Source organism: Nycticebus coucang, chromosome X (assembly GCF_027406575.1).
Source record: "Nycticebus coucang isolate mNycCou1 chromosome X, mNycCou1.pri, whole genome shotgun sequence".
NCBI lineage: Eukaryota > Metazoa > Chordata > Mammalia > Primates > Lorisidae > Nycticebus > Nycticebus coucang.
The window spans coordinates 181,549,114-181,576,786 of record NC_069804.1 but is presented as its reverse complement, the minus strand read 5'-3'; the positions used below and the strand labels follow the sequence as shown (position 1 = coordinate 181,576,786).

Below are 27,673 nucleotides of genomic sequence, written 5' to 3'. Positions count from 1 at the left end.
TATGTTTCTTTTTACACATACAGATCATCTCTTCAACCATACATGAACCTCCTTAAAACTTATACCTTTTCCCACTCACAGGGTCTAACACGATGCTTTGCACACAAAACCTGTGCAATCCTTTTATTAAAAAATAAAACAATTTTAGAACAGTTTTAGATTTATAGAAATGTTGTACTATAAAAAATTCACATATACTCAGCCCAGTTTCCCCTCTTTCTGACATCCCATGCTATACTGGTCACAACTATGGTATGTCACACTATATGGTACATTTGTCACAACTAAGGAACCAATATTGATGCATTATTAACAAACTTATTATTGACTAAGGTCATACTTTATTTGGATTTCCTTAGTTTTTATTTAATGTCTTTTTTCTGTTCAAAGACTCCATCCAGGATCCACATTACATTTAGTTTTCACAACTGTTTTTGAATTTTTGAGGATCAGAAATTAAAAAAAATAAAACACACTATGGCCTTGTAGTATGGCCAAAAGTCTGGTGGGATAATACCCTTGGTTTTGTTTTTATTACTAAGAATTGCCTCGGCTGTATGGGGTTTCTTCTGGTTCCATACAAAATGAAGAATTACCTTTTCCAATTCTTGAAAGTATGGTGATGGCATTTTAATGGGGATTGCATTGAATCTGTAGATTGCTTTGGGTAGTATAGACATTTTCACAATGTTAATTCTTCCCAGCTATGGGCATAGTATGTTCCATTTGTTAATATCCTCTGCTATTTCTTTTCTTAGGGTTTTTAAATTTTATTAGTGGAGGTCTTTCACCTCTTTTGTTAGGTATATTCTTAGGTATGTCATTTTTTTTTTTTTTTTTGAAGCTACAGTGAAGGGAATTGTGTCCTTGATTAGCTTCTCATCTTGGCTGTTTTTGGCTAGTTTTGGCATATGCAAAGGCTACTGATTTATGGACATTGATTTTATATCCTGAGACAACGCTGTATTTTTTTATCACTACCAGGAGTCCTGTGGTTGAGTCTTTGGAGTTCTCTAAGTATAACATCATATTGTTGGCAAAGAGAGAGTTTGACCTCCTATGCACCCATTTGGATGCCCTTTATTTCCTTCTCTTGCCTGATTGTATTGGCTAGAACTTCCAGCACTATGTTGAATAGTATAGTGGCATAAAAACAGAGATATTGACATTTGGAACTGAATAGAAAACCATGAGATGAAACTAACCTCTTACAGTCACCTGATCTTTGATAAACTAAATAAGAACATACAGTGGGGAAAAGAATCCCTATTCAATAAATGGTGTTGGGAGAACTGGATAACCACATGTAAAAGACTGAAAGTGGACTCACATCTCTCACCACTTACAAAAATTGATTCAAGATGGAAAAAAGATTTAAATCTAAGGCATGAAACAATAAAAATCCTCAAAGAAAGTGTGGGGAAACACTTGAAGATACCAGCTTGGGGAAAGACTTTGTGAAGACGACTTCCATGGCAATTGCAACAACAACAAAAATAAACAAATGGGACTTAATTAAACTGAAAAGTTTCTGTGCAGCTAAGGAGACAACAACCAAAGCAAACAGACATCCTTCAGAACAGGAAAAGATATTTGCATATTATGAATCGGACAAAAGCTTGATAACTAGGATGTATAGAGAACTCAAATTAATCAACAAAAAAGACCCAACAATCCCACATATCGCTGGGCAAGAGACATGAATAGAACCTTCTCTAAAGAAGACATATGAATGGCTAACAAATATATGAAAAAATGCTCATCATCCCTAATCACCAGAGAAATGCAAATCAAAACTACCCTGAAACATCACCTAACCCCAATGAGAATGGCCCACATCACAAGGTCTCAAAGTTGCAGATGCTCGTGTGGATGTGGAGAGAAGGGAACACATTTACACTGATACAACCTTTTTGGAAAGAAGTATGGAGAATCCTCAAAGAATTCAAATTAGACCTCCCATTTGATCCTGCAATCCCATTACTAGGCATCTACCCAGAAGAAAAAAAAATCCTTTTATCATAAGGATATTTGCACTAGACTGTTTATCGCAGCTCAATTTACAATTGCCAAGTTTGGAAACAGCCTAAATGCCCACCAAGCCAGTTGGATTAACAAGCTGTGATATATATAGAGCAGGGAATACTATTCAGCCAGTAAAAAAAGATGGAGACTTTACATCTTTTGTATTAACCTGGATGAAGGTAGAACACATTCCTCTTAGCAAAGCATCACAAGAATGGAGAAGCAAGAATTCAATGTACTCCATTCTAATATGAAGGCAGGAGATGAGCTAATACGAGGCAGAGGGGTAGGGGAATGAGCAAGTGGGGAGAGGGAAGGAAGGACAATGTGGGGGTCACAGCGGATGGCACACCTCTTGGAGGCAGGACACAATTATAATAGGGACTTTATCTAACAAATGCAATCAGTGTAACCTAATACTTTGTACCCTCAATGAATCCCAAACAAGAAAAATTTTTAAAAAAGAAAAAAGACAAGTAAAATAGAAATATAATTCCTATTAAGTTGGAAAATAAATTTAGATTCGATAACAATCCATCTTAATCATTCACCTATTTAAAGCTAACTTTTTATTAGTTTGTTTACAGAACTACACAGCTTCTAAAAGTATTAGTTCCCTCAGATGCCTTCAAGTACTTTTACTTTAACAAAGAGTGTTGGATTCTTGATGTCTTTACCAGGATTAAGGATTAAACATAACAAAAACATAAAACTCATTCTTTACATGCATTTAAGATTAGTTTTAAAAAATCATCTATCTAGGTCTATGAGGATCATATCTGGTAATGGTTAGATAATAAATTAGCTATTCCTAAATAAATGTTCAAGAAAAACTGAATTCCTTCCTTCCAAAAAGATGTGAAGAGATATTTCTATAAACTCTAAAAATATTCTAGATTGATGTGATGATATCTTTAGGTATGCAAATTATAAAGAAACACAGAACTGTCAAATGTAGAGTCTCCTACAAATAGTTTATCTCTCAGTGTTAAGTTCTCTAAAATTTAAGGAATTAAAAAAATTCCTGTTCCACTATACAATTATAATGCAAATGTCATATTTGCAAATGTTAAAAAAAAATACTTGCCTTGATATGTTCCAACCAATGAGTAGATTCCAAACTGGACAACCAATGAGATTCTTCTACATTAGGATAAACAATGTCTTTCACTTTTTTTAAAGATTCTCGCATAACATGAATATTATGAATGTCTAAGAAGAAAAGTTCCGTGTTATGATATGCATCATCACTTTCATATCCTCCTCCCGTTGCCTAAGAAACAACACAATATTCAAACAGTTAGGTTTTCTGTTTCATCAGTAATTTACACAAGTATTTCAAAAGTTATTTGTCCTCCAAATATCAATCAAAACCACTCAATTTAAATAATTGATGTGACTTGACTTCCTATGCAACACTGAATCTCAACAACATTAGTCATACTTTGAGCTAGAAAAAAGACGGCTGACAATTTCCTGAGAAATCTGCATTCATGAGAAAAAAATCATCTTCAAAAGGCTCTGTAATAACTCTTCTTCTGGATCTGGAAAGATAAGGGCAGGTTTGGAAGGTCCTCATTCTCCGTCAATCTCATAGCTACAAAGCCACTTGCATAGGACGTGATGTGTTAGAAGAAAACAACAGTCTTTGGAGTCAGACCCAGTCTGACAGTTTAGGCTTCTCCTGCCATGTGACAGGGCAAGGTATTTAACCTCTGTTGAGTTCCAATGTCCTCTTTTGTAAAATTGGGCATAATACTACCTAGGCCTCATAGCATTAGGGGAACTATGCTATATCTTAATAGCTGATGTCAGTCACTATTTAATGAGCTCCTGTGATGTCCTAGGTACTGTGATTTTTATTTTCATAATTTTATCCCTGACAGCAATATTACAAGATAGGCATTACTATTCTCATTTTGCAAATGAGCAAACAAACTCAGAGAATCTATTTAAATGTCCCCAAAGTCACACAGGTAATAAGTGAAATTTAAGTCTAGTTTGACGTTGAAGCCCAAACCTCTTCTACTACACCATAACACTCTCTCTCTGCTGTACAAACACCCAGGACAGAGTACAGCATGCATTGAGTCTTCAAGGAAAAGTTTTCAAGAGGAGACGAGATGTCTACCACCCCATAGCACCTACAAACATTAACTTGCTGGCCAGACTCTGGTTCACCTTCACAGCGTGGTGAAGTCTGCCTGTTCCACACGTGGACAAAAAGTGATGCTACGGTTCTGTTTGGGAATCTAGCCGCCTTCTGCTCAAATGCTTTGAAATGCCAAGGAACATGTGGCCCTTTATGAAAAATTAACCAGTTCTGCAACTTGCAAAGAAAGAATGTTCCACAAACTTGAGAGTGACCTTAGGAAGAGGACAGGGAAACACCTGCCTGGGTCCGAAGAGGAAAGGGGAAGTTACCGGGCAAATGTGTAGTCACTACAATACGCCTCTTTTCTTTTTATTTATAACAATGGTGGAAATACAAGTTGTAGCCAGGGACAAAGGGACCCAAACCACCTAGAGGTTTTTCCTGAGGTTACAGAGAAATTTTCTGCAGTCTAAGTAAGGCTACCACTCGAACCTCAAGCCCAAAGGCCATTCTGACAACCCAAAGGCCTTGATCTCCAGAGACTCTAGGCAGGAAAACATACTGAGGCAGAAATATTTCTTTAAAGCTTGCTCTAAGTCTAGATGGCATCAGTAATAAGTAGACAGCAAACATTCACTTTGCTGTTTTTAAAAATGTTATTAGCTAATAAATAAGCAGACACAGAGGCTACCTTCCTTTGCCTGGGGCTCCTGCCTAGCTGGCAGTCACTTTTGTAAACTACAGGAATGGGGCCTGGGAAGAAATGGCCTGTCTACCTCTTGCTAGGTCTTTAAGCCTGTAATGTAATGAAACATCACCCTCTCCTCCCAAAGACGGACGACCTGTTGTCTGCACATGTGGTTTTTAAATAGCTATGGTGATTTTCAAAGAGATCTTTAACACTGGAGTTCCTTTCATAAATAACTGAAAAATGTTATGTGAAAAAAATAAAAGGAAAAATATTACTCACTGCCAAAGTTTCTGGCAAAAACAGACATGAATACAGTTCCACTTTGATTCACCAGTGTACTGCCACAAAAATAGAAGCGGTTGGTGCTAGATCTTACCTATCCCTGGATTTTGCTTATTTAATTTAAAATGGTGTGACGATGTGATATTGCTTATTACATCTGGGGCTGTAAATTTCTAAATATCCACAAAGGAGGAACAATTAGGTCCAAAGAGAACAGAAGACAGAAAGGGTAAAAATCAATTAGTCAGGCATACATTGAGTTCCCCACAGCTCGAATTCTACATTTCTCGTTACTTTTTAAGTATCCTTCTGGGTTTTCCTTTATTCAACAAAAGAGAACAACCCAAATTACCTAGTACAATGATGTAAAGGTCCAAAGGCTGTTGCTATGGATATAGACGAGGGGCAGAGAGACACAGAAGGGGCGGGGGAAGGACACAAGTGTGGTTTAAAAAAAAAAAAAAGACACAGCGATCTTGAAGGCTTAGGCTTTTCCCTTAATATTTTCCTTCCCTTGATTCCTAAAAGGACTAGAAATAGAGGATTATTTCAGAGTGTTAAAAAGGCATTCAAGAATTCTATTGCTATAAAGAGCCTTTGAGTTAATATAATTAATATATTTATTTTATACATTTTAATATTTTAAATATCCTCTCTAAATTCTTCATTTTAATGTTATATCTATTTCAGGCTAAATATGTACATGGAAATATTGTATTTTGTAAATGTCTTCAATCTGAGTTATATATGAAGGATAGTAGGAACAGAAATATATAAAATGAAGGACAAGGCAAGAAGATACTTAGAATTAACTTCCTAAGTATTTTATTTATAATTCTTAGTTTACTTATCAACTTAACTTCCTGATTGCTTTACACATAATTTCAAAATCAAATAGCTGGTCTAAGAGCATGCATGTGGCAGGGGACAGATGATCTGTCCGCAAATAATGGAACGAAGTGCCCCGCACGCACACACAATTCAACACAGCTTAGTGCAGACAGACATCACAGATTCCATCAGGAAGCCGCTGCATCTTCCGGAGCGGCTCAAGGACTTGTTGTGCTTTCTGGTTCTTGTCTTGTGTTCTGAATAATTGAAGATGCCAGATAAATGGCCTTGGGATAAGCAAAGTATTAAAGATGATGAAATTTAAGCCTATGGCTGATGAGAAACAATAAATCTGAGAGGCAGAATGGAAGTGAGAATGGGAGTGAGCAACTCAGGGCAGGCCCACTGTGAGCATTTGGAAGTGACAGCTGGCAATGATGGAAGGAGAAGAAAAAACAAGGAGAAATCAAACATAAAATGTGCACCAATCTGGGCCACTTAGCGTGGGGCCAAATAGCCTCACACCTTGCAACAGCTTCTGTAGGCGACACTGTATACTGATGTCCATAATCTTCTTCCAATGCATTTGATATGTTCTGTTTAAGAAGGCAAAAGGCCAATTGAGACAGACGTCTTTAAAAATGTTAACCTTTTGTGTGTGTGATTAGGAAATTCACATATGTGGGTCCACTCATTTCTTGAATTATAAATGAGAACACACACTTATAAGTATATGGGCACGGGGAGGGAGTGTTTGAGTAAGGCTAGAATTTTAGGATTTGAATAATTATAGCTTCCTGCAACTCCTTATAGATGCCTCATCAGCGTACACATGGAGAGTGATCACCCACAGCCAAAAGAGCTGCAAAGTGATTCTAACTTTTGCCTGCTTACCATTCTGACCAAAGTTCATTACAGTTCTAGATGTGCCTATTTTCCTGAAGTTTATTTTCATGTGATTTTAATGTATTCAACTTTTGTTTAAGGTAAGTTTTGTGATTAAAACTACTTTCTACATAAGAGAACAAGTTTTCTTAACTATTAATGTATATCCACATGTTGACAAACCACAGCAACAACATTCACAGACAACACTGCACCCTGTACGTAAGCTAAGTTTCCATCACATCATTGAATACACTCACCTTATTGGCCACTGCATTTACATTGGGTCTTGCATCATAGATGGTGAGTTTAGAAATTTGTCTATTCGTCTCCCTGATAATGTCAAGATACTTCTCATCATCTTTATTTCGTTTACCACTCATACCAACAAGAGGCTGACTGCAACGGACAATGACCGTCTTATTTTCTGGATGAATCCATGACAGCACCTATGTCAGAAAGTTTAAACTATCAAGAAATCGCATCTCAAAAAAAAAAAATAGAAAAACGTACTAACAATCATGAAGAAGTGAATCTAATTGTGCAAAATAGAATATCAGTTCATGTACAATTTCACTGCGTGTGTGCCCAGAGACACACATTTAATAATTGTGTCTACTTGGAAACAATTAGAATCGCTAGTCTTTTCTTAGCACCACGTCTAATGGAAATTAAATACTTACCTAAAAATAGTGATCTTACTTAAATAAATAGAAAGTTTCTGATATTATTTTAATTCTGTAGCTTACATTTGATTTGCTACCATATACAAACAGCTTCAGTACAAAGTGAGAGTGAAGGAAATCATCTCTGATACAATATGTTTCTTATAATATTGACTCACATCTACAGGTTATTTTCCCAAAAGTCTCAATTCTCGAATCTAAAACAGGAGGGAAGATGATCGAAGGGAAGCAAAGAAGATTTCAGGACACAAAGAGCGGCCGGTCTCCACAATGCAGCTTGGATGCCCGATGCCTAGGAAAGCTCACCAAGCCTTTGTTCAGAGTCCATCTTCTCTCATTTTATACGCAAACCCAGAGCATTTGTTAACCTGGTTCCCCAACTCACAGCAATACATGTAAAAACTAGCTAATAATGTAATTTACCAATCACTATCGAACTGTATACCTGAGATGGGGAATCGTGTGGTATGTGAAGCAGACCTCAACAGAGCTGTTAAAAACAGGGAGCTGTGCAAGTGCAGTGTGCCTGGTGACAATGTAGGCTTTGGGGTCATGTGCCACCTCTGCCATGGCTCTAACATCAGACATTTGACTTGCAGCGTCTCTGGCTTCCCCTTCATCTTTTGTCAAATGGGCAGAATAATGGCCCATCAGAAAAACATCATGGTAGCCCCTGCCTAAGATATGAATAGAACCTTCTCTAAAGAAGACAGACGAATGGCTAACAAACATGAAAAAATGCTCATCATCCCTATCTATTAGAGAAATGAAAATCAAAACAACCCTGAGATACCATCTAACCCCAGTAAGAATGGCCCACGTCACAAAATCTCAAAACTGCAGATGCTGGCGTGGATGTGGAGAGAAGGGAACACTTTTACACTGCTGGTGGGACTGCAAACTAGTACAACCTTTCTGGAAAGAAGTATGGAGAACCCTCAAAGCACTCAAGCTAGACCTCCCATTTCATCCTGCAATCCCTTTACTGGGCATCTACCCAGAAGGGAAAAAAATCCTTTTATCATAAGGACACTTGTACGAGACTGTTTATTGCAGCTCAATTTACAATCGCCAAAATGTGGAAACAGCCTAAATGCCCACCAACCCAGGAATGGATTAACAAGCTGTGGTATATGTATACCATGGAATACTATTCAGCCATTAAAAAGAATGGAGACTTTACATCCTTCGTATTAACCTGGATGGACGTGGAAGACATTATTCTTAGTAAAGCATCACAATAATGGAGAAGCATAAATCCTATGTACTCAATTTTGATATGAGGACAATTAATGACAATTAAGGTCATGGGGGGGGAGGAAAAGCAGAGAGAGGGAAGGAGGGAGGGGGGTGGGGCCTTGGTGTGTGCCACATCTTCTGGGGGCAAGACATGATTGCAAAAGGGACTTTACCTAACAAATGCAATCAGTGTAACCTGGCTTATTGTACCCTCAATGAATCCCCAACACTAAAAAAAAAAATAAAAAGAGTCCAAAAGCTTAGAACTGGGAGCCTTGGTAAAGGCACTGGCCCGCGTTAAACCTTCTAACTTGTCCGGCCTGTTTCCTATGGCCCTGGTATCAAGAAAGATAAAAGGAATAAGATCATTTTTAAAAATATCAAATGGATTATCTAAGAAAGACCCTCATTGAATTGCAAATTTCAGTTGGGCCATAGGCAAGAAACTGCCCTCTGCCAACGCCCTCCCTTCTCCCAGCCCTCTACTCTCTGCAGTGTCACATTAGGAAAGCTACTCTCAGAGTTGTTTCAACTTTCAATTTCTTTTATTTGTAAGGGGATGGTTCTTCCTACCTTTTCAAACGGATGCTTGTTGTAGAGCTGAATGGGTACCAATAATCTTCACAGTATCAATTACCACGAGTGCTTTTAAAGTATATGGTATTGTATCACATTATTCTTATTAAAATTATCTAGAAACCACACGTAATTAAGGACGTGCACAAGTATTTAGCCACTTCAAAATGTTTATGACAGCCATTGTTTACAATAGCAAAAGATTATATAAGAACCTAGATGTCTCATAATAGAACTGATTAAATAAATCATCTATATATTAGCACCTGAGCAGATCATATTTAGCAACGTGGGAAGTTTTTATAAGCTATTGCTAGGTAGAAAACAGACACAAATTATAGAATTTCTTTTTCAAATATTCATATATATACACATACACACAGAAGTGTGGGTGTATGCCAAAAATGTTAACACTGGTTCTCACTAGGTGGCAGACTCCTTTCAGCTCAGTATTTTCTAAAATGTCTAAAATAAACATCTTTTACTTGCATATTAAAGAGTTCCACAAAATTAAGACAAACCTGTTTGAGAACAAAGGAATACGTATCCAGTAATGGAAACTTTAATGCACATGGATTATCTTATTACCCAATGGTATTTTATTATAGTTTGTATCTTATTTACATATAAAATAAAATCTCTTTCTTACCAATTCTTTCCGTATTGTTACATGGGCTTTTATAAAAAGAAATGACTATCAAATATCAATGATTTCACATTAAAGGGTGTAAGCAAAGCTGTGGGCTTACAGTCAAGAGTCAGGTGGTTAGAAGGTATTTTGAAAAAAGCATGTTAACCTCTCTCCACTCCTCTCTCCTCCTCTCTCTTCCTGTCTCTCTGGGTCTCTCTCCCCCTCTCCCTTTCCTCTCTCTCTCTTTTCTCCCCCCCCTTTTTCTCTCCTCCTTGGTGCTGCTCTGCAGCATCCCTCCCTCGCCAATAAAAACCTTCTGTAAAAAAAAAAAAAAAGAAAAGAAAAGAGCATATTACCCTGCTTAATAACACCTAAAAGTAGACCGTCTACAAGTATGTAGGAGTGATGGACAGCTTAGCCCTAGCTTTTTTAGGAAATGAAATGCAAATTGGTAGCCATTTTAAAGTGAGAAGCATCAATAAAATGGCTAAGTAAAAATTTAAATTCTATTTGTTCTACAGTGGACTCTTAGTCATCCAGGATCATGGGCATGATTGGATCAAGATGGCAGACTGAGGTGGTACACTGGGCACAGTTGTTTCATTTCTTCTCCTGCCACAAACCCCATGAAATTTACCCAGATACACAAATGACACAGTAGATGCCAAATAGATATTGACCGAATGAACTAGTGAATGAAACTAAACCACACTACCCTAGTTCACTCCTCCTTGTGGACAAGGCAGTATTGGAAAGACAGCAGGCTAGGGGGAGGGGTATGATCTCAGAAAACCATGGCCAAGCAGAGTACAAGGAGTAAACTTGTAACTCTAGTGTCATTAGCACCGTGTTCTAACAAATGAGTTAAGACTGTATCTTCAAGTACAGTATATATCATGAAGATATTAACAGACACTAATAATTAGAGAAGTAAGTGGATTTTAAGATTTAAAATTCATATTAGGCTTGGTGATGCCTGTGGCTCAAAGGAGTACGGTGCCGGCCCCATATGCCAGAGGTGGCAGGTTCCAACCCAGACCCAGCCAAAAACTGCAAAAAAAAAAAAAAAAAAAAAATATATATATATATAATAATAAATAAAATAAAATTCATATTAGGCCAATAGTATAAAAAAGGTTCTCACAATTGTCCTTTTAAGGACAAACATGTCTAGACTTAAAAGTTAAAGGCAAGGTGACATTGAATCTTAATTTCTTCAACTTTTGTTTTTAAAAATTTACTAATTTTGGGAAAAAAAACCAAAGTACTTATTATGACAGACCCTGAAAATTAACAGGGGAAAAAAAAAAAAAAACACTTCAAACTTTTTAGTCTATAAAATTTATACAGAGTAGAAGGTATGATGCATCCATGAATACTTAAGGACCAAAAGAGAGCTTTGTGAACTAGGTTCAATGACAGAGAAGTACACTGTCTGGAATAATCTGTACCTGACTACAGTTCGATAACGGCTTCGAGGCGGCCCGCAAAGGTGATGAAGAGGAGCTCATGCTAGTCACCGCCAGGACACGGAAAAGCTTTGCTTATACATCTGCTGACGAGCTAGTGTGTCCTTTCAGCATGATCAATCTGACATTTATTGAAAGCCTAACGTGTGTCAGGTGTGGTGCCACAAAGATGAAAACCACATAGGGCCTGTCCTTCGTTCCACACAACACGTGATTCACACACAACAGCGTTACAGGTTCGTCTTCCTTCCAGAGTTCTTTACTCACATTCATTCTCCGCCCGTGGTCACAAGCTCCTTGTTGTCATACTTCCTTCTCCAGTTGGCATGGTGCTTTGCCCTCAGAAGGCACTTGATAAATATTTTTTGGAATGATATTCCAAAAGGAGCGTTTCTCTAAATTACTTGCCTACCATTCTTATGGAATAAAAGGCACTCTTTGAGAGAAATGCTAATTGCAGTACTCACTGGAATTCGATTTCGGGATCTGAAAGTTGCAACTCTCCTGAGGTCATCATCTGAGGCACGATATGGAACCACCAAAAGGGCGGGGTAAGTGTCACAGAACTCATAGCACTTATTAATAAAAGTTATTCTCCAATGGTGATTAGGTAAGCCCTGCAGGAAAAAAGGAAGTCGGAGTCAGCATTGCTTGACTGCAGCTCTGGACTTGCCCGTAGGCCTCTTTTCTTCCTCATAGCAACATGTGCACATGCCTCTTTGACCCCAGGGTAATGACGGCCTACCTATTCATAATAAGGGTGCCAAATCAAGAATCCAGACAACGCAGGAACACAAGACACAACACTGGTGACAATTCTAAACTATCATTGGTAAATACCAATTCTCTTAGAGATCTTTGTGTCAACATACTCTTTACTACTTACATAATAGAGATTAACCCAAGTTCACCCCGCACCCATGCACCCCTCCCACCTCTAAGAAAAGTACCCTGTGTCATCTTAATCTGTGTCTAACTGATGATCAAAAAGAGATCAGGCAACTTCCTCTCCATGCTCAAAACAGAGTCAATGCTTCCGTCTGTTCCAAAGTGGAGAGAGGCTGAGCTCATAAAGAATATCACAGAGGGGAAATAAAGGAAAGCCCCTCCAGGGAGACTCATTTCGCCACCTCTGATAATTTTTTTCAATCAAGTCTTTGGGATCAACGATAGCCCCATAGGTTGTATGAGAAATACAGTCATTTGCATTTTAAGCAGACTGCAAATGTGACAAGGAGATACCTTCCATCCTATCATCTACCCACAAAATTGTACTTAGTAGGGATATGATCCAGAGGTGGTGAAATATTCCCTCCCCATACTCACGAATGCACAAATAAACACACATGAAAGTGAGCTATGTGGGTGTTTGCTTTGGGGACAGACATTGTACCTTTTCTTTAGGTCTGGCCCTATAGACCACGGACCAAACAGATGCTGAGTCTGATGCTGAGTCCAATTAGAGAGTTATAAGTCCCATCAGAAAGTTATAAGAAAAAAAGATTGAATATAATGGCAGTCTAGAACAAATTACCTTCAAAAGTTTATATATGCATGCAACCTTAAAAACAGGAACTGTTTGATTTCAAGCTAGAAGCTTTGAACTAAAGAAAAAGTCTTAATATTACTGATAGTACTCCAAAAATAAACTCAAATATTTTACTATATAATGTAACAGAGGTTTCCAAAACATGCAAGACGCTTTAATGGTCTTCTTTCCACCTTAGTCTGGTCCAGAACAAAGGTCATTAAATGAGAGGTGTACACAGCCTTTGAAAGCTCAACAGTCTAAACCTGACTTCTTGGAAAGCAATAGGATATATGACCACACGTGTGGTCTAGGGCTCAACTATTGCACCCAAATTCCAGAGCATCAGATCAGCTCACAAATAGGCAAAGCACTGACCAAGATTAAAAAAGAAAATCACCCCAAGTTGTTCACCAGCCCAGATGGTGAAGGTGGTAGCTAGAATGTTCTTCTCAAATCTAGGGTTCCACATTTTACTTTATATTCATGACCTTTTCATGAAAGCAACTGGGTTTTACTTGATTCTCAAAGCTCATTCAATACAATTTCCCAATTATCTAAAGAGCTTTTCAGAACAATAATCATGAAAAAGTCCATCAAAAAAAAGAAAAACTCCATCATAAAACTCCTGTCTGACCTATAGAAGTTGGTTACGCCAGAGGCCAAACTATGGTTCTTGTTACATAATATGCCCAAGATTTTCTTCACAAAAATTGCACAAGAGACCTTTGTTCCTGAACAGCTACATTATACTAAGCCTCTTGCCTTTATTATAGCAAACATGCATTTAGATGAAGTTTATAAGGTGGCAGAGTAAAGGCAATTTTAATGTACATTCACTTGACTTTGCAAACTGAAATGAATATAATTTAGATCTGTCAGTAATAGTTAAGTTTCCAAATATACAAATAAATAGCAACATTAATCCCTAAGATGTACGGGATAAGAGGCTTGACTTTTCTAGACCCTAATTATTTGGTCATTTTACGAACAACATAAAACAGATGTTCTTCATAGAGGGAAAGAAATAGAACTTAGTCATCCAGCCTTCAAGGCACCTGCACATGGCTATGGAATGAGCTTATAGATTACAGGTGACAGAATGAGCTATATCGTGCTACATGTGGGTAATACTATTGCCATTAAAAATATATTCAGCAAGGACATCAGTGATTCTCAGAAGGCATGACTGGATGACATACTGTTACTATGCATGTTGGAGATTCAGCTCATATTAGACAACAGTATCTAACACCTTACCTGCCTTCTGTATTCTTCAACTGGGTTGTAAACTGTCCATCCATCCACATTAAATTTTTCTTCATTTAAAAATGCAAATAATGGCTAGAAAAGACAAAAATAAAATTTCAAAGTTCAGCGTGAAGGAATAGTTTACTATATCTTTTGATTTCTCACAAAGTAAGTTATACTAGATTTGCTGACCATGAAATTACAACCAAAACTAAGACTTCAAGGAACAGTGGAAAATTTAGACCAGACTTACACTAACTTCTATACTGAGTAGTAATTCCTTCTGAAACTTCAATTTTCTATAGCTACAAACATCTTTTAGTTTTTTTGAATGATGCTACACACACACACACACACAGACACACACACACACAATCAGATCTCCAGACTAAAGAGTGCCTACCAGTTTTAAACAATATCAGCCATAGATCAGGTAAAAGCCGCTTAGAGACAAAAAAAAATCTAAGCATTATTATTAAATAATACAACTGTTTTGAAAGGGAACAATCACATGTTTCTCTATTTAAAGAGAGGGCATTAGGGACATTCTTAATTAACTGCTTTCTGTGAATTCTCAATCGATGGCCTGAACACTGAAGTGACGGAACTCAGACCACTCATCCCTGCTCTATCTATGCTTGCTCTCAAGGCACTATTGATCAATTTCATGGCTGTAAATGCCATCCAGAAACTCGTGACTACTAAACATCCATTGCTCTCCAGCACCCTCTGAGTGCCTGACTTGGTTATCCAAATGCCCACTGTACAACCCCAGACTGTGTAAGAGATACCTGGAGAACTTGAAAGTTAACACATTTAAAGCCAAACCCTTACCCCTAACCAGGACTACTCTTCCCACAGTCTCCTCATTCCAATAAATGACAGTCCTCTCCTTCTAGTTGATTAAGCCAAAAACCTTGGGGTCAAGGTTGTCACCACCTGCCTACCACCCTGGTCCAAGCCCCCACCGTCTCTCACTTGGCATATTACAATAACCTAACTGCACCCCTGCTTTCATCTTTATAACTCTAGAGTCAGAGTGGTGGTGGCATAACAACATAGGTCAGATCAGTTTCCAGTGCCCCAAAGCCTCCGGTGGCTTTCCACCTCACTTTAAGTAAAGGCAGAAGTCCCTCCAATGGCCTATGCAGACTTCTGCCACCTAGCTACCCCTCCCACGTCACCTCTGCTCTCAGCCTTGCTCACTGCTCCAGCCACACTGGCCGTATGTATCCCTCCCTGAAGCATCCGCCAGGCTCCAGCCTTTGTACCTGCTGCCGCACCTGCCTGGAATCCTCTTCCCTCGTGGCTTCCTCTTACTTCTCACATCTCTGATCAAATGTACCCTTCCTCAGGAAGGCCTTCCCCAACATTCTGAAGACAAACACCAGGCTACGCCCACAGCAGCACTCCTGCTGTCCTTCCTGGCGTATTTCTCCCTGTCACATAGGACCACTTACTTGCTGACTGCTGCAGTCCCTGTCCTCTCCCCTGGCACACGGGCCCCATGAAGGCACATGCTTGCGTAGTTCACATCCTTTATCCCCGTGATCACAATAGCACCTGGCCCGTGGCAGACAGAACGCACATGTGCTGACGGAGTGAGAGCATGACGCCCACACAGTCCCCGCACAACCGCTTCCTCTAGAGGCGCTGTGTCTGGATGCTTTTTTCTGGGTTATCTCCCTCGTCACCCATTTTCCCTGTTATCAGCCTATTGCCTTGAATACCAGTGTTCCCTCCCCTACAAAACAGAGCATTACTGGACAGCATCAGTTAGCAGCATCTGTATTCGAATGGCAAGAGGGTTAAGGTAAAAACTGATCAAGAACATGTTCTCGGGGTTGTCAAACTTCCTCAACAGGTCTCAATTCTGGCAGCACTGGGGCCAAGTGTTCTTTATTCCAGATGGACAGCATGCTGGTCCCAAGCTAGTGATGCTGCTGACCGAGCTCAGCAATTCGCTAAGACTTTAGCCTGGCGCCGAATCCACGAGCAATGCTTAATTATTCAGTACCCCTGGGGAAAACAAGTGATTCCCGTTAACTGAAGTTTACCACAAAGACAGACGGACTTTTGGTGAAAACAGCACTAAAATATTTGGTGGACTCCTTTACGCATAAACAGAATCTACAAACAACCCTTAAGTATTCTCTTGATGATCAGCCATCACCTTGAACATCCGACACTACACTGGTCAGTACCTGGCACAGGGAAATCCTCAGCCTTGCTGAATGCTGTTCTGTGGATATAGTTGGAGATTGCAGATGGGTTGAGACATACACTATACTGCTACTGACTTCAGAGTAAAACCTAGACCTGGCTTTCTTGAAATAAGCTTCTGAACTCAATGTGGTTTTTGTTTACTTGTTTTTAGTCATTTGCATCTTTCCCAAGAAGTTCAAATGAATATGGTAGCCTTTTAAGAACAAAGGAAAAAATTCTTAAAGGCCCAGATGAAACTCTCCAGACAAATCATTATATATAGTAATGCTGTCAGTACTCATTAACTTACATGCATCATTTTCAACCTAAATTACTATTTCTCAATCATTAATATTAAAGTACCTTTTTTCGCTTCAAGCATTCTCAGATATCTCATATGAAAATCACTGTTATAAAATTGTTTGCAGAAGATGAAAGCTATATGGCCCAAAATTATCTCAATAACTCCCTTAATATATTTAAGAGAACTCAAACAGAAGCAATGCCATTTTTCTTTTATATGAGAATGAGACAATGTCCCCATGGTACCTACAGGTGGCCTCTCTCATGAGATCACTTCTACAATGACATGTCACATTCTGAATAATGTCCAAGATGAGTCAATGAACTGGGAACCTTTACCCTGAAACATATCTGTGGGAAGTTGGTGACTGGAACAGCTCCCAGTTTATTCTTGATGTTAAGAGCCAGACTTGGACCCCAGATATTTCAGGAAATATAAGACTCACACAAAAGCCAATACTAATATTTTGGATCATGAAATATATAGTAACACATCGAATATGTGTATTGCACTGAAGCTTAGGGTGGAAAAGACCAGATGCTTTAAAACACTATTTTTGCCATTCAAATAAGTTAGCTTACAATTACAGAAAAACATTTTTCAAAAGCATTACTAGTTAGTGTTTAATGTTGTGTCTTTCTTTCAAAACTAAGTATTCCACCAACTGCTTGGCTCAACTGAAATAAGTGTTCTAAAAGAGCCAATGCTGACATTTTCTAAAACTGAATGTAGCAGAACTTACATTCCCAGATATTTTCATTTTTCTTTTTTTCCTTAAAGATTCAGATAAGAAGAAAAGCAAGGATTTTAAAATGCAAGCTCTCAGAGTAACATACATGTGGATTATTACAAAAACACGAAAATAGTAAGTATTAAAGTGAGGATGCCAAAATACATTCATTATTCAAAAGTGTAAAATCCCCTACAAGGGGTAACTTGTTACAAGCCTAATTAAAGCTACTGTCTGAAAAGTGTTAAAACCTAAAGTTAATGGGTTACGTGTCATTTAGAGGTTTTTAGCTGTCCTTTCTTCTCTAGACAAAATAGTCTTTTAAGCCTTTGAGTTTTTTAGCATTATATTAGTGCACTGACATTTTCAGTAATTACTCCTAAATATAACCTAGGGTCAGTTTTGACCCTTAATTTGGGAAACTGAAGCTGCACAGAGAGAACTGGTTCTAGAGTTGTTCCATTGAACCCATCTCACAGGAGTCTTGTTTGCTGGGTGGTAATGATAAAGTCCATCCCTTGAACCTGTGCAAGTGCTCATTTCATTTCATTGCCCACGGAAGACGCAAGAACGATTCGGCCCTGATATAACCAAGTCTTGGAAGAGGCAGTATCTGCCAAGCATAGCTTTCAGTTGATGCTTCAGTCGCCCTACGTGGCTTTCTTCAAGGGCCTGGTCCTCAGCCAGGGCCCTGCCTCAGAGTCTGGGCTCAGCAGGGCTGCTTTTCCCACATGCCAGTGGATGCCTGTGTCCCTCTCACCCCCTAAGGAACCAGAATATCTAGGGGGTGACTCCCCTACTCCCCTGGTCCTACAAGGGCCACATGGAATACACCAGAACCCTTAGGAATCTTGCTTAGGGTTCTGTGTGGTACAGCTATTAAGGGGGTTGCTGCACCCTTTTTTAAAAAGTTATTTTGAAATGATTATAGATTCACAGGAAATGACTCTTTGCCCAACCTCTCTCAATGTTAACATCTTATATTACTAGAGTACAAAATCAAAATGAAGAAACTGACGTCAGAAAATATACACGTTGAAATGTCCACTCCCTCCCCTCCCCTAGTAAGTGGGTCTTTATTTTGCTCTATATTAGTATTTGGGCATTTCATCAATTCAGATTCCTACTAGTCAAGAGATACTGTGCATGGAGACTTTAAAAAAAGCAATCATGAGCATTTTTTTTATTAAATATAGCACCATGTAACATTTGAAAAATGTTAAAGGACAAAGTTGAGACGAAAATCTCTGATTTCACACCAGGGATAAAAACAGCTCTGACATAGGGAATAGATCTTGTCATTTTAATTCAGCTGCATTTATCATTGTTGTGTCTTGTGGGGAGAAAGGCACTGAAATGAAGACAGAGTTTAGCCTTCACTTAATTAGCCATTATTTTTAAATGGCACTTATATAAAGATGCACTAATTTGATTAGATTTTTTTTGTTTGTTTAGTAGAATCTATAAATGTTGATCGATTCCTGAGTTTCCTCTAAGGAAGAAGAGCTGTCTTCACTGTTTCAAGACCTCTTCACTGCATGATCAGGGGAATAAATTAACAAGCTACGTACATTCAAAAGTGCTTTCAAATGATGCCACCCACCATGCAATGGCACAGTCATTGATGGACATGATTTTCAGAAAGATGAGAATATCCCAATGACATAAACAAACTTAAGTCTCCAAATAGCTAACCTTCAAACTTTAGGGAACCACTCACTGTTTCTTTTTGAATTGACTTTTGCAAAGTTTCAATAGCAATTTAAATGATCACTTTTTTCCCCTAATGATTTCTCAAACTGAAGATACCTTTTTTAAAGCTTCCATCTGTCATAGAATGGTGCAATAATGTGTACCATTTTTACCTTTTAGGTTATACTTCAGAAATAAGACCTTGTCATTGAAGGAAAAAATGGAGGAAAAACCTAAAATTATAAAGAACCATAAGAGGTACTGAAATTTGGCAAAGTATATAATTCTAACACCTTAATGGTACATAATGCTTTCAGTGTATTTCACAGAACTTGACAAAGTAAGTTCATTTAAGTCAGTTTTGATGCAGTTATTCCAAAAACCTGACCTAAGTTTCATAGGTCAGAAGCAACTAGCACATAAATTACCATTTGTACTTCCATTTGCATAAATAACTCTCCTAATCCTATTTATACCACTGACTAAACCCACAACCTTGGGGAAAATGGCTTGATATTCCTAGGTGATGGTTACTTTCATACATAAATGTATATATTTGTTTATTCGGAAAAGGGCCATAAAAGTCCCTTTGAAATGTCACTTAAAGCATTTTGAAAAAGAACATTCTTTACGACCTGTCCACAATCATAATCATTGAAGGCTGACATTTCTCAGAGTTCATATGCTACACCTCTTCTCACTGTAATTCTTTCTCTTGGCAATTTTGGCCACATCTACGAAAATGCCAATGATCACATCCAGGCCTACCAAATAAATGTCTCCCCCAGGCCAGAGCTCTGGGTCTCTGTAGTCACCTGCTTCCTTTATCTACACCTGGTTGTCCCACGGTCACCTACAACTCAGCCTCTTCTTCACTCTCTTCTATAACCTCAACCACTGGCCTCACCATCGATCTGGTTCTATAAGCTGGATTCCTCCCTAGCTTTCATCCAGTCCCTCCCCATAACTAACGTCATAACTAAATTCAGTAAATCACCAAATTCTATGGATCTTACCATCTAAATCTTTCACAAACCCATTCTCTCTCTTGTCCCATTTCAAGTCCTCATCATCACAGACTGAGGTGACTAGCAAAAATCCCTAGGAATAAGGCTAGAATGGTGGGTCATGCCTATAATCCTAGTACTTTGGGAGGCTGAGGTCTGAGGCCAGCTGGGGCAACATAATGAGACCCCATCTCTACTAAAAAAAAAATCGGTAGGTGGGGTGGCACCTGTAGTCCCGGCTACTCAGGAGGCTGACATGGGAGGATTGCTTGAGCCCAGGCATTCAACACCAGCCTGAAAAACATAGTGAATCCCTATCTTTCTAGAAATAGAAAAATTAGCCAGGCATGGTATTGCAGGCCTGGAGTACCAGCTACTTGGGAGGTTGAGGCAGAAGGATTGCTTGAAGCCCAGGGGCTTGAGGTTGCAGTGAGCTATAATGATGTCACTGCACTACAGTGTAGGCAACAGAGTGAAACCATCTCAAAAGAAAAAAAAAAAAAAGGTCCTTCAGAAATGTTCTTCCTCCCTCCTCCACTCTTCCCTCTTCCACCTACCCTACACGCTGCAGCCCAAGTAATCTTTTGAAATAGAAATCTAATCACGACATGGTCCAGCTTAGAACTCTTATGTGGCTCCCCTCATCTTGAGATTAAAATCAAAACTTCTCAGGGGGCAGGGGGGTATGCTAAGCTCTGCAAGCTCTGGCCCAGCCTTCCCCTCCAGTTCCCCCACACACACTGTATTCCTGGACAACAAACCACGTGTGAATCTACTATTAGCATTGCCACAGAACATTCCTCCATTTCTACCTGGCACATGCTCCTACTCATTTTTCCAAATCTGCCTCTTCTAGGAACCCTTGCTTTATGCTCCCATGACATCCTGAATCATATGCGTCTGTTCTTCCCCAGTACCCAGGAAAGTGGTACTCCTTGGGGACAGGAAGTGGGTATGAGCTCTAGCTCTCTGAGTCTAGCCATAATGTAGGCATTCCATAATTGCCTAAGCCAGAATGGGGAGGAGAGGAGCGAAGAGAAGAGAAACACAGAGGGGCTTGCCCTACCAGACATTGCAACATCTTAAAAAGTTTCAACAGTTAGAAGGGTGTTACTGGGGGCATGAATAAAACCACTGATGCAAGAAGAGAAACACTTAGAAATAAAACCAAATACACAGAGAATTCAGTGTAAGATAAAAGTGGTATTACTAAGCATCAGTCTAGTCAACAAATGATGCTGTAACAAGAGGGGAAGAAGGAGTTGGATCATATCTTATACTTTAACTCCAAGTAAATTCTAAATTGTTCAAATATTCAAATCTTAAAAAAGAAACCAAAGTACTACAGGAACATGCAATAATTCTTTTGTATGTCTCGAGTAGGGGAAGACTTTCCTGACTGGGATACAAAATCCAGAAGCTATTTAAGAAAAGCATGCAGAAAAGAATTAGCACTGCTGTCCTGATGTTGTTCTCCTAAGAAAGGCCCGCTTAAATGGACGGCCCTTGGCTAGCACCTGGCAATATGGATTTCAGGAGTGTTCCCAGAATTCCCTAACTGGTAGGAGTGGTTTCCTGTGCTTGAAATGTTTGTATAAATGATATAGCTTATGGTGAACTCCTGCTTTCTTTCTGGGAGTTTGGAATTTTGATATGTGCTAGGTGGTGGGTGCCCATATGACCATACCTCAATAAAAACTGCACACACCAAGCCTCTCATGAGCTTCCCCAGTTGGCAATATCTCAAATGTGATGTGACAATTTGTTCCTGAAGGAATTAAGTACATCCTATTTGACTCCATTGGAAGAAAATTCTGGAAGCTTGTGCCTTTTCCCTTCGCTGGTTTGCTTTGTATCTTTTTGCCATAATAAATCATATGCTGAGTCCTTAGTATTCCTATGAATCACTGCACCTCAAGGTGTTCTTAGGGACTCCCAAGACATACTCTCAGTAAATTTTACCACCAAATAAATATAAAAAGTTCTCCATAGCAAAATCCACCACAACGTCAAAATACATAGGGGGAAAATATTTACAACTCTTTACATGTCACTATAGCTATTACATAAAGAATACCCATAAGCACCAACAAAGAAACCAAAACCCAAAAGAAAAATAGGCAGAAGATACAGAGAATAGAGAAATATGAGTTCACAGAGCTCAAAACTAAGGATATTCAACTTTACTCAAGTAAGATAAATAGAAAATAAAACTTTAAAGATACATTTTAATCTATTATATTGGCAAAGATCAAAAATTTAGAAAACATATTGGGTTGGCATGGTAAGCCGAATAATGACCTCCCAAAGATGTCCGTGTCCTAATCCCTGAAACCTGTGTTATGTATGTACCATAAATGGCAGTGAGGAATTAAGATAGCAGATGGAATTATCATTGTGAATCAGCTGATCTTAAGATAGGGCGATTACCCTGGATCAGCTGGGTGTGCCTAATGTAATCATCACAAGAGCTCTTTTAGATGGAGGTCAAAAAGTGATGAGGGAAGCAAAGTCAAGAGTGATCAGCATAAGGAGGCCTTGACCCACTGTTGGCTCTAAGGATGGAGGATGAGGGCCACAGACAAGGGCTGTGGTGGCCTCTACAACCTAGAAGAGGCAGGGAAAGGATTCTTCCCTACAGCCTGGAGAAGGAGACCCTCCGACACCTTGAGTTTAGCTCAGTGAGATCCATTTGGGACTCTAACCTGCAAAACTGCAATATGACAGACTTGTGTTTTTTAAGCTATTTGTGACAGCAGCCCCAGGATGTCTGCAAACAGGCCCTCTGACGGGTGGCATGTGGGAGCAAAAACCAGTACTTCTATAAAGGGGAATGTGGCAACATCACTGATTCTAAGAATTTAGCCTACGATATACTTGATCACATTCAATGTATATGCAAGGTGAGTCACCGCAGTATTTATATAAACGACTGGAAATGGGTTCAACAGAGCAGAGATAAATAGAGTGAAGAAGCCCATTCATTAGAAAGCATCTCTTGGTAAGTGAGAAAACCACGGCGTAGGAGAGCATACACAGCGCAGCACCACGAGGGTGAGAGGGCTCAAGTCTCCCTGGCTGGAGATGGACGAGATGGAAAACCCTGGACATCTGTGTGGAGGGGAGCTAGGTGGCTGAAGTGTGCTCAGAAGGAGATGTTTCTACTGTATACCCTTTAGGCTTCCCGAATTTTCAATCATGGCCATATATTAGCTATTTAAATGTTAAATTAGAGGTAAAGGCTTGTTGACTAAATCCTCTTTCTAAACAGCAGATTATTATTATTGATGGCTCGGTTGCTCCTGCTTCCTATTCGTTCACTCTATTTACTTCCATATATTCACTCAATCAATATTTACCAACAGGAAAAAGAGTACTGGTGGAGAAAAAGACATGGCCACTGTCTTTAGGAGTTAGAAATCCTTCAGAGAAGAGAGGCCAGACCAACTACTGATCACATAAGCAGGAAAGAGCAAGCACCACGAGAGGGAGAGGGGAAGGCCCCGGTTATTGTGGGACAGATGGGCCTGGACGGACATTGATTGCATTTGAGCTACCCCGGAAGGTGAAGACGAGGTTGGACATGATAATGACAACAACAAAAGGCTCAAATGGTGGCCAAACTCAGAATATATGGCCTCAGCAAACAGCTCAGTCCACGTTCATCTTACTGAATATGAGGGATAAAAAAAGGTGTGGGGGGGGCTACACTGTGCAAGGGACAAAGGTACCTATGCATGCAGAAAGTGGGGGACACTGAAGCTTTGGTGGGAAAGGAATGAAGCAGTCAGGGTGGGGGTTAATCTGTCTGAAGGCACAGGAGGGATAGATGGGAGGCAGAATGGGGTCAGAAAACTAGGAGAAGCATTACTCCAGCAGTTCAGAAGAGAGGAGATGAAGACCTCAGCTAGTTGGGATGGGGAGGAATAATTTAATAAATGTTAAGGAACAGGGAAACCACTGATGACCTTGATTTCAGATGTGAATGAAGAGGAAGAGGGCAATCCCATTAAGTGTGACCCGCAATGCAAAGGGTTAAGTTTTGGGGAAATGTGAGGGTCATTTTAAACAAACCTTTAGGTGTTGTTAAGGTTAGGTAGCACCTTCCAGGAAATAAGAAACTATAGGTTTGGAAGTTACGCTCCAAAAGGTAATGCTGGTAGACATGAGAGAGAGAGAAAGACTGCTGATGGGGTACCACAGAGCAAGGAGGAGAAGGAGAATAGACTTTTCTAGAAAACCCACCTTTATACGGCAGAAGGAGCAGAAGAACCAGAAAAGTATCAAGAAAGGTACAAGGAGCAGGAGACTGTATGTCTCAGCAGCTACACAGAAAGTGTAGTTTCACAATAAAAGGGAGAAGTGTCTGGAAATGTGATGGTCTACAGGCTATAATGAGACTTCTGCTGAAAACATCTCAAAATGCTAAATATAACAGAAATGTTTTTAAAATGCACTAATGAGCTTCAAGGGCAGAATAAATACTCAGAAGCCCAAACCAAACTGCAAACAGGCACACAGAGAGCAAGAGGAACGCACTGGCTTGCACCTTCAGGACACTCACAGAACTGGCTTCCGTGGCCTCTTGGGGGACAGGAGATAGGACCCAAAGGCCTGGGACCACCCCAGATGGGGAGTCAAATTGGAAATCTCACTGCTACAGCTCAGGGGAAGGATGAAGGGAAACAACCACCTGGGCACTCCGGAGAATTTACATGTGCCTGTCCAGATTATTGGTGTTGAGCAAGAGAAGAAAAAAATCCCTATCACCATCCCCACTGGAAATCCTCAGCCACAAGTCAACTCTCAAGGAATTTGTAGCCAAAACTCACAAAAGTTGGATGGTCCCCAAAATATCAACTGGAGAATTCAGTTTATAGCCGTCCCAAACCAGTAGTGCCTCAAGATACCTGGCAAAAGGAAACACAAATCCTCTTTTGGTAGAACTGTCTCAATCCCAGCCTCAGAGTATTCCCATAGACAAAATTCTAAGGAGTAGGTGTTCACAGGCAATCACGATCAAATGTGCCAAAAACTGAGCACTGCAAGCTGGCAAAACCACACATGCCTATGGTGGGAAGAGGCCGTAAAGACTTTGGGTACTGTAATGATCAGATGCATACTATAAACTATGTTTAATGTGCTTTCAGAAGTAAAAGAGGGAGTGAAAAATTTGAATAGAGAAAAAGAGATTATAAATAATGGCCAAACAAATCTGAAAAAAAAAGAATCAAATATAACTTCTATAATTGAAAAATATAATTATAGAAAACAAAACTCAGCAGATTAGGCCCAGATGAAGAAGAAGATAAAAGTGAAGCAGCTGGCCAGCATGCATCTTGACCAACAAAGGCAGGCCCCATCAGTCACTATTCTTTACAGGCCGGGCACGGTAGCTCACGTGTGTAATCCTAGCACTCTGGGAGGCCGAGGCGGGTGGACTGCTTGAGCTCAAAAGTTTGAGACCAGCCTGAGCAAGAGGGAGACCCCATCTTTACTGAAAATAGAAAAAGCAGCTGGGCATTGTGGCAAGTGCCTGTAGTCCCAGGTACTCAGAGGCTGAAGCAAGAGGATCACCTAGCCCAGTGGTTTTCAACCTTCCTAATTTGGGACTGCAAACTAATGCCGCGACCCTTTAATACAGTTCCTCATGTTGTGGTGACCCCCAACCATAAAATTATTATTTTCCTTACTACTTCATAACTGTAATTTTGCTACTGTTATGAATCGTAATGTAAATATCTGATATGCAGGATGGTCTTAGCTGACCCCTGTGAAAGGGTTGTTCGACCCCCAAAGGGGTCATGACCCACAGGTTGAGAACTGCTGACCTAGCCCAAGAGTTTGAGGTTGCTATGAGCTATGACACCATGACACTCTATTCGGGGCAGTGGAGTGAGACTTTGTTTCAAAAAAAAAAAAAAATCAATATTCTTTGTATTTTACATATATTTTATAAATATTCTTTTGTATCTACTCAAAATTTAAGAACCACAACTTTGAAAGAATGAGGTGGTTAAGAATCTGTTAAGGTCTAACAGATTACCATGTTTTATAATTTGTGAAAGCTTGAGTCACTTTCACAAGAATAGTTCTACTTGAGAAGGAGGCCTGGAAGTCTGGGCACACTGAGTTATGGAATGGATGCTGAGGATGTGCAGGCAGGCAGATAATTCTAGGCTTCTTTTTTTATTTCAGGTTAATGTGAGGGTACAAACAACCAGGTTACAATGTTTGCATTTGTTAGGTAGAGTCCCTCTTGTAGTTGTGTCCTGTACCCAAGTGGTGTACTATATACCCTTACATTGTGCCCCTTAAGTGGGAGCACACCAATCCCCTGGCCTCTTCCCCTCCCCCCAACTTGAATTGAGTTTTTCTCTTAGTGGGCATCTGTTAAATCATCAAATGTATTCATATTAGTATTGAATACATTGGATACCTGCTTTTCCATTCTTGTGATACTTTACTAAGAAAAATATGCTTCAACTCCATCCAGGTTAATACAAAAGATGTAAAGTATTCATCTTTTTTTATGGCTGAATAATGCAAATCAAAACCACCCTGAGATAATATCTAACTTCAGTGAGAATAGCTGGCATCACAAAGTCCTAAAGTTGCAGATGCTGGCATGGATGTGGAGAGAAGGGAACATTTTTACACTGTTGGTAGGTCTGCGAACTATTACAGCCTCTTTAAAAAGAAGTATGGAGAATCCTCAAAGAACTCTAATAAGACCTCTCATTTGATCCTGCAATCCCATTACTAGGCATCTTTTATCATAAGGACATTTGCACTAGAATTCTAGGATTCTGAACACAGACATGGCAATGCCGGGGAAGAGTCCTGTTGAAACAACAGTTTCAGGAGATGCATAGCAGGGAGGAGAACCAAGTGCACCCAGAGGCTGAGTGGGAGAAGGTAGTGGAGAGGAGGAGATCAAGAGAATAGAGGGCCACGTCTTAGAGGAGGCAGGAAGGAGGGAGATTTAGAACATGATTAGTCCTTCAATTAGCCAAGTTTACTGTTTATTCAAGGAAAAAAGAAGTCTTGGCCAAAAAGAAAATATAAAAACTAAGACATACCTTTTAGCCCCAAGACCATATCTAGATTGAGAACAGGTGTGGGCAGCAGTGTGGCTGTGTGGGGAGTGTGCATGTGCTTCTCAGCTCGATTCCCCAGGGAAAATCATTTCTTTCCTTTTATCTATTAACTCTGTAATCAGTCTAGAAAGTAAAGGTCCACTTAATTTCAGCCTACTTTAAAATTTCAAAGTTATTTATAAAAATCTCCTCATTTGTGAGATGAAGACAAAGGAACAAGACATCCTATGTTAATTCTCTATTGTCAGGATCATTTATAACTCTCATTCAAATGAACAAAAAAGATGTACACCCCCATAATCAACTTTACCAATCTTTTTGCAATTCTTTTTAAAAGCCAGCATAATTGGTAGAGGAAGAGAGGACACGAGGGAGAAATGGTGAAGAGCTTAAGCGTGCTGGGGTGACATGGTTCGCCGAAGCTAGGCAACAAGAAGAAAGCAGCA

General features: G+C 39.5%; 1 protein-coding gene across 2 annotated transcripts in view; it reads right to left on the bottom strand.

Annotated features, from left to right (window-relative positions):
- MTM1 (myotubularin 1) overlaps window positions 1–27,673 on the bottom strand; it is a 110,685-nt gene that overhangs the window by 27,982 nt on the left and 55,030 nt on the right. For both annotated transcript variants that reach the window (XM_053580162.1, XM_053580163.1), the window contains exons 7-10: window positions 14,199–14,282; window positions 11,878–12,027; window positions 7,070–7,258; window positions 3,113–3,298 (exon numbers count right to left, since the gene is read on the bottom strand). In XM_053580162.1, coding sequence (XP_053436137.1) covers window positions 3,113–3,298; window positions 7,070–7,258; window positions 11,878–12,027; window positions 14,199–14,282 — 609 coding nt within the window. The remainder of the gene's footprint in view (window positions 1–3,112; window positions 3,299–7,069; window positions 7,259–11,877; window positions 12,028–14,198; window positions 14,283–27,673) is intronic.